Below are 8,563 nucleotides of genomic sequence, written 5' to 3' on the forward strand. Positions count from 1 at the left end.
CCCACTTCCACCCTCTACATGTGCAAATCAAGTTGCAGCACTCCCTTCTGCAGGGCACCATAGTACTGCAGGGAGGACTATTCAGGTCAAACAGCATGTAGGACAACTGTCCATCACATCTGCTTTCTGACACATTAGACAGATGAAAGATGCAACCTACACTGATGCCACTCTGTCATCTGCTATGCCAGATAGATCTGTGCCATTCAGGCAACCGAAGTAATCATTTACAAAAACACTGGTCAGTCAACACTGATGGACAGATGATGCAGTAGGAACTGTAAAACTACAATCATTATGAAGACTGCTGAGGGACTCTGGAATACAAAGTGATTGATGTAATGCATTAGAGGACACTTTAATGTAGCACTGGAATGATTCATGACTTGTTGACTGAGAAACTGTTTAAGCAAAAATTCATTTTCTGTGTCTACTATGATAATAATCTAAATACCTTTAGGTTTTTGTATTAGGATGGACACAAACAAAATGCTAACTGTAAAGGACACGTATAAATGGATATGTAAAAATATAAAATACAGGAAACAGGCATTTCAAGATGAGCCCATTAATCCATAATCAAACTTCTCATTAGTTGTAGCTAATAGAAGACTGGATCAGTAAACTCCAAAGAGAAGGAGACACACTCCCCAGTCATCCAGAATCTGTCAACATTTTTATTCAGAAAAATAATGATGACTGAAAATAATTTCAAATCAACATTGAAACCATCACTTCATTAAAGCGGAATTAAAAATGTTATATATATGCAACATTTAGTTTTGTTCTGTCACAATGCCTAAAATATAAACGTAACATTTCAATAACATGCCATTTTGTACATTCATTCTAGTTCCAAACTCAGACCAAAAACATTTTTCAACACAACACAGTAAATACAGCTCAAAACGCTGTTGCCATAAATTGCCCTGAGGTACTGTACCCTCCTTCCAGCCAAACCATTTCTAACTATTTTGAACCCATTTCACTTCCTGTTTCATTATTCCACAGATGACTCTCCAACTCCATATTTCCACCTCTTCTTCTTAAGCAAATAATACATACAGTTGGGCCCGATATTTCATCCAGAATAAATTCATCCCTTCCCCGATTAAACATGTTTTCATTCATCATTTAATAAAAATCCAAACCTGGATACTTAATAACTTCCAATGATTTCAAAATCATCTTTTCTATTTAAAGCTCTTTTTACAACTTCTCCCCTTTTAGACTGCAACAACATTTTAGACAAAGTCCAGTCAGGCATTAAGATGCACCACAACACCAGGTCTGCTCTGCTAAGGGTAACAAATAAGCCACTGCTGTCTTTGGATGCCATTTTACTCCTACTTGACCTTTCTGCTGCTTTTGGTGCACCACTATATACTCCTGGACCGTCTCAAGTATGTGTTAAGCATTTAGGATCAGGCATTACAGTGCTTTAAATCATACCCACAGTACAACAAAGAGCTTTAAGGTACATAGGTGGTTCAAAACACAGCAGCAAAACTCCTCACTGGCATCAAGGAGACAGAGCACATCTCCCTTCACTACACTGAAGCAATTTTTAAGATTATTATTTTTATTTTTAAAGCCCAGGCAGGGTTTAGCGCGAGCCTTACTGTCCAATGTCAGTCCATATTTTGCATCCAGACTGTACGTTTTACCCAGTCAAAATCCAAAGATGACTGAATCTTTTCACTTGCCGTCCCCAGGCAGGCGGCTTTATTTACTGTATATAGCATATTTCGTACAGAGACAACTGAAAGTGCTTTACATTGACAAAAAGAAACATTGACATCATTAAAACCAGAGAAAAATCATTTAAAACAAAAAAAAGAAAAAACACATTGTTAAAGTGAAATAAAATGCATAAAAATTTTAATTTATTAAAATTAAAAATAAAAACAAACTGAATAAATTAAAAGGCCAGAAACACAGCAGTTACATTGCATTGTAATAAGTTGGAGGTTGCGCTGAATGCAACACAGAAAACAAACCATCACTTTAACCAGCATATCTACAGCAGATATTACAGCAAGTTATGGCATTGATAGCATTAATAGGAGTGCAAAGTACAGTCCTCAGTGCAGACACACTCAGGTTCACACAGTTCTGGAGGATGTACTGTGGTGCTGTGACATCTGTGATCTGATCTGTGGTGCACCATGTCATCAGGAATGGAAATAAATCACTGACAAAGAAGCAAAGGGTAAACAAGCTGTCTGTATCCTCCTCTGTCCTACATTGCACATTTGTCCAGCTGTTGACTGTAATGCTGTTGTTTCCAGCCTAGCTATGTCAAGGGGCTGTTTGACAACCGGACTGTAGGCTGTGGTTATTTTGAGCTTACCATAAAACCTGGAGGGCTGTGCAGTACAGATGGGCTGGATATGGTGGTGACAATAACAGATGATGATGTTTTACACACGGTCATTGGCCCCAACTCCTCCATCATGTTATCCAGCTGTTTAGAAGGAGGAGGAAGAGAGAAAGATGTTCAGGTACCTGAGACTCGACATGTGAGAAGGTGGTTGGAGGCTTGTATGAAAGAAAAAAGCAGAGAGGTGAAGGTTAAGTGTTCAACTGCTGATTAGATTTGGATCAGTACAGCTCTCCTCCACTTAACCGGTCAGTGCATGGCAGGAAACAATCGCAGCTGATCAAAGGCATTGATTGAATGTGCTGATGAATAGCTTTGCTTCGGTTCTATTGATGGAATGGGAGTGGTTATATAACGTTATTTAGTGAGTTTCAGAGGAATTTTACTGCTGGATAGGACTAGGTCTGCTGGTGTAGCCCGATGAGATCTAGAATCATGGAGAAACTGCTAAAAGGAAGCCCAAAAAAGGCAAGAAATGAGCAGAGAGACAGTCAAACAGGCTGCAAACAAGCAGCTTAGTCTAACTTAGTTGGCAGAGAAAACTAAGGTTAACTGCAAAACATGACTCACCTTGTCTTTTGTGGTTTTCCTGGGCAAAGACTCCTCATTGCACACATTGTAAGTGCTCATTTTGAGTTTTAAATTAAAATAAAATGACTGCTTGTTTATAACCTGCCTGACTGTATTTTTGCCCAGCCTGATTTTTGTTATAGCAATGTTGGCATGTTCCCGTTTCTCAGCAGACACTTTGGTGAGCACAACATTAACAGAAATGATGGCTAAAACTACCACAAAGTGCAAGTGAGATCTAAGTGTAATAACCTACCATCATTAAGACCATGTGCAGAAGGGTCACAATTCTGGATGTTATCAAATTTTTACAGTAGGCGACAAAGGCATACCATATTAGATATGAGGTACACTCACCGATTCTCTCTCACACTGGGAGGAGCGGAACGGCTTGCTGAGGCTTTTGCTCTCAAAATGGCTGGTGAAGGTTGATCGCCGTGTGGACTGGAAGTTGCTGCTGAAACGGTCTTTACCAGTAACACACAGCAACACCCCAAGGCAGGGAATATACCTGCTGAGTGCTGACCTGATAAAAAGTCAGAGATGCAACTCACGGTTAAATACATTTTATTTTATGACAGTGAAGTGTGGGGCCCTCTGACAGCCATGGATGCTGAGCAGAATTAGGTCAAGCTCCACTTCTAATCATGAGCATTTAAATTTTATTGACACATTACAGCCAGTGACTCAACTCCGACGTTACATAGCTCTTTGTTGCCAAGAAGAGAAAAGCAAGACAAGTTTAGCCACCTCCTTTAAAGTTGGATTTATCATTGTGTATTAAGAGGTTGTGGAATCGCTATCAAGCTTAAAAAGCATAAGAGGCTACAGTATGTAACCTTATTTATATAGCACACTATCACATGTCACAAACTAGCCCCAGGCTACTGTGTGTATGCAACACTATCTATCCTAAAGGCCAACTAATGGCGTCTGTGTACACATGGATCGGCCTAACAGTGTTTTTCTATCAGCATGGGTCAGCCCTTCCGAGCTGAGGCTAGCATTAAATGCATTGTTTATTTTCTACAACTGGGTCACATGGTGGTGGTGCCAGTCACTGAGAAGGGACACATAACTCATGGTGTTATATAGTGATATAGTGTTACTAGCTTGCAAACATGGAGCCTAGGCATTATTTTAACACCTCATCAGAAGACCGAGTGAAAGGCTCCATTTACAAATCTTGTTTAAAGAATTTCCCTCACCACAAGATTTCGGCCAATCACGTCTCAATGAGCCGGCTCTGCTGGAGGCAGCGCTCGGCCCCACCGGACACACTCTTAGACCAAAATACATTTCACTGTTTTTTGGGGGAGAAAGCTGACACTGTCAAATACTGTATGTCAAAGCCAGAGGAAAAACAGATGAACAGCACAAAAAGCTTTACTGAGCTTCTTCAAAATCTGCTTCCTGTTTTTCCTGTGAGATAAAAGCATGGTTTGGTCCTCAGTAACAGCCTGGGAAAATAGCAAGACCATTATAATGTTCTTAATGAAACTCGGCACTTAAGAGTGCATCGTACCTGTATTTTGGATGTGTAATAGCATATATGATGGGATTGTGGATAGCAGATGCTTTGGCAATCACAGCAGGAACAGAGTTCATATATGGAGTCAAGATGTCAGCGTACCTGAGAGACAGATGGGAGAGGAGAGCGGAGTTAGATAGAGAAAAAGAAATGAGGTAAGGGAATTAGAGCAAAGACAGGAGTGGGATACACAGTCACATGCACATTCATAATCAAGTTTCTGGAAAGTTTATGGGAAACTGTGTTTTCTATTCATTTTCATTGATACCTTCCTCATCACTGGTTCATTCAACATCTGACTAGCTACCAGCTCTTAGTACAGTCCAGTCAATTTCATTTTGCATTATCACTCAGCTGATACCTTCATGCCAACATTTGTTGCTGCAGGCCCCTCAACCACACCGCTTTCCTTCTGTTAACTTGATTTGTTCTGTGACTCTGTGTTCATATACATGATTGTTATGTTTGAGCTTATTTACTGCTCTGGTTTTTTTCAGCAAATCCAAATTGCAAAAATAGTCAAATCCTTTACTGGTGTGTCAGAATTGGTTCCAGATAGCACGCGGTTTCAGTTCATGCCAGTATAACAATCCATTTGCAGAGCCTCAAGGATTGCTTATATGGGTAATCGTTTATGGTGCATTCAGTTTTTCTGTATTGCTCCGGAATGAAAACCCCAGATGTTCGCTCCTGCAGTATAGCTATAGTGCTGCTAATCCTGCTGCCACCACGACCTCCGTCTCCATAAATAGAATAATGGATGAATCACCTTATATTGGGGAAGCTTTAATAACACCTTTAACACATTACTATGAATCATGTCCCCTCAAAATATAGTGCTTTGTAAGTTTTAGTTCTTATGGAGAGGTGTGGAATCTTTAGAAATATCTCTTTCACAGTCATTTACTCAACACACACACACACATACCCAGCAAATGCAGTGAGGGCTATGCAGGAGTACGGGGCCCAGGAGATGACAAACGTCAGGATGACGATGAGTGCGATCTTGGCCATTTTCCACTCATTCTTCATTTTATGGAACCTCTTTGCAGAGTCTCTGGTCCCCTCACAATTGATTTGTGTTATCGCTCTGTTAAACAGAAAAACCCAAGATGTGTCATTTCAATTTATTTTTCAACTTAACTGAATTTCATTTTTTGTTCCTCATGAGGGTGTTGACCATATCTTTCTTTTCAGCTAGTTGATTTAGACAGCTATGTTAAGTGACATAGACGTACAGTATATCGTATTTGTGTGCACCCACACAGGCAGTATTAGTGTCGGTGGAGTGAAACCTAATTGGAAATCAATAGGGAAAACCCAGACACAGCTTTAATGAACAAGACAGCACTATTAACACACACTGCACTTCATTTAACACCCTTGTCTTTATCCTTGTCTTTAAAAGTGTGTGTGCATGTACTAACTTTGTTGTGTTTTGGATGGCTCTGAAGATGCCACAGTAGCAGAAGATGATGACGGAGAGTGGGATGAAGAAGACAAAGGTAAAGAGCAGCATAGTGTAGGAGCGGACAGAAGGGGTGAGCGTCACATAATCCCAGGAACAAGATGTCATCAGACCCTCTGGGATGTAGGAACCTGTGGCACAGCGTACACACTTTACTGGCTGCTTCCTATGCCACAAAGCCTGACAATTCACTTCAGTCTTAATTTGGTTTGATTCACAATTTCTATAAAGTTCCACAGGGCTCTCTGCTTAGACCTTTATTGTTCTCTGTCTACATGTGTCCAGTCAGTAAGATTATACACTGACAACATCAATTCATTTCCTATGTAGCTGGTATGTCTAGATGTATCGGTGTACTTTCCCATGATTGGTCACAATCTCCAGCAGCTTCATAGTGTCAGATCAGAGCTACAATAAGCACATGTATGTATATTTTCTAATCTTACCCCAGTATTATTTACAATCACAATTACTGACTGTTTTTGTGCCTCCCATAATTTAAATCCAGGCTAAATAGATACCTTTTAGTTAAAGTGTCACAGTTCTTAAAAATAGGCATGATGACAAATTTAACTGAATTTTCATCAGGAATTTGACAAGTTGGCTCAAATAAAAACCATGAGAGAGAAGTACTAAAACAAAAATCCCCCCAGAAGAATCACATTGATCAATAAAGACTTGGTCTCCACAGGTCTTTGAGTGCAGTTGTACTCACTCCAGCCAAAGAAGGGGGGCAGGCTCCATCCCATAGAATAGACCCAGGTGACGGCTGCAATGATCAGGGCTTTCTTGCGAGACATCGCCCCCATGGAGCCCAAAGGCCTAGTAATCACCAAGTACCGATCCACTGCAATCACCATCAGTGTCATCATGCTGCAGATACCAAAGAGCGCTCCGCAGAAGGCATACAATTCACAGCCTGGAGGAACCATACCAGATCTATTAAATGATTTGCTAATATTAAACTACCTATTCTAATGACTTCATGAGCCCCAAATTTTCAGAGTCCACCAGTAGTTTAGCATTTGTACTTGCTGTGAATTCCTTTCACCTCAGCTGTATCTGTACGCTAACATAGTGTAATTACATGCTAAATGTTAATGTTTGTTAACATGCTATTGACTGAGCTGACATGACACATTTATATTTAATCTGTAATCACTAAAGGTATCACATCTGTTGCATTGCACCTTTCACAAAACGTGAGTAACTGCTAAAAACATAATCAAATAAAGTGTAGTACACAGAGTACTATTAATATGATGTGAGCTTCACTAACAGAGCATGAATGTTTCCCTAACACCCCCCTCTGGTCGGAGATGATTCATGTTTCATCTTATTTTGTTTTGTGGTGCAAGTTTCTGTCTTTACGGTCTTTTCTTAACACAGTTTTTACAAAAACCAACATTTGGAGTGATTTTCTGTACATGTAGGTGGAAGGAGAGGTTAGGGAATAAAAGAATTAAAAACAGTGGTGTATGCTGTCACACAAAGACACACTGACAAAACACATACACTCTATCAACACTTTGTCAGTTGCTGTCCCTTCAGGCTGTGATTACGGCTGACTAGTCACACATCATGTAAACACACTGCCAAGTCATCACATCCAAATACAAGACAAAATGTGACCCTAAGGGATTGTTTTCAAATTTTAGGTTTGTGGATTCAAATCTCAAATAACTCGGTGAAATTTGAATCCTGACTTCCAAAGTGTGGACAGAGAAGGTTTAATAAACACAGCTTGAAAGGCCATGAACAAATGTTTAGATCAGAAGCGTGTGATCAAGTGACTCAGGGCGCTTGAAGACTGCTGTGACGTAACGAGGTTGTGGGTTTAATCCCTGGTTGATAAAATGTAAAGTCCAACACTTGGATGACAAACTTACTGTAAGTCCTGTAAAAAAAAAAATTAAAAAAAAACTAACCTAAAGTGTCATTGACCAGAAAATTCACTGTGTTAAAGGACTGTTTGGAAAAGGATGTGATACTTAAGTCCAACACCCAAACTGAAGACTGAGAAGCTCCCAGTGCATGCGATAGCATAGTGGGTTAGTTTGTGACTGCAAAAGGTGATAGTGGTGCAGCATCTCTTTCAAAATTAGTTACACCGGTTTTAAAATAAATAAATAAATAAAAAAGCAGTTGTGCATTTTAGATAAAATTAGTTTTTGTTTTTTTTACATGATTAGAAACAGTGGTCTGCACGTCAGTGTAGTCCGACCATAAACTGCTGGTAAGGCAGGAATGTGTGCACTGTACTCGTACATTGTGAGAACCAGTTTGAGTTTTATACCAAGTGAGGACATTTTGACTGGTCTTCACTCGCTCACACATTTTCATTTAGGTTAGGGCTTGGGTTAGGCATTTACTATAGTTGTCATGATATAGGTTGGTTAGGGTGAGGGCCTGGGGAAAGCACTGTGTCAGTGATTGCCCTGAGTGTAGAAAGGAAAGTAATGAGGTTAAAATGTTACACTGTGCATCTGCATGTGTTACCTCTCTTTCCAAATATCCATCGCTTGTGCATGCTGTTGATGAAGAAGATGGGTGTCTGGGAGAGACACATTAGGAAGTCTGTGACTGCCAGGTTAATGACGAAAACATTGGA

General features: G+C 40.0%; 1 protein-coding gene across 1 annotated transcript in view; it reads right to left on the reverse strand.

Annotated features, from left to right (window-relative positions):
• Positions 1–1,933: 1,933 nt before the first annotated feature.
• Positions 1,934–8,563, reverse strand: part of LOC109962991 (melanopsin-A-like) — a 20,043-nt gene continuing 13,413 nt past the window's right edge. Inside the window, exons 4-10 of the mRNA XM_020605215.1 lie at positions 8,452–8,563; positions 6,668–6,871; positions 5,912–6,083; positions 5,413–5,574; positions 4,479–4,586; positions 3,311–3,479; positions 1,934–2,467 (exon numbers count right to left, since the gene is read on the reverse strand). The exon at positions 8,452–8,563 is cut by the window's right edge and continues 10 nt beyond it. Of these exons, the coding sequence (XP_020460871.1) occupies positions 2,339–2,467; positions 3,311–3,479; positions 4,479–4,586; positions 5,413–5,574; positions 5,912–6,083; positions 6,668–6,871; positions 8,452–8,563 (1,056 nt within the window). The 3' untranslated portion in view covers positions 1,934–2,338. The remainder of the gene's footprint in view (positions 2,468–3,310; positions 3,480–4,478; positions 4,587–5,412; positions 5,575–5,911; positions 6,084–6,667; positions 6,872–8,451) is intronic.

The sequence above is a fragment of the Monopterus albus genome, unplaced genomic scaffold (assembly GCF_001952655.1).
Source record: "Monopterus albus unplaced genomic scaffold, M_albus_1.0 scaffold69.1, whole genome shotgun sequence".
NCBI classification, from domain to species: Eukaryota; Metazoa; Chordata; class Actinopteri; order Synbranchiformes; family Synbranchidae; genus Monopterus; species Monopterus albus.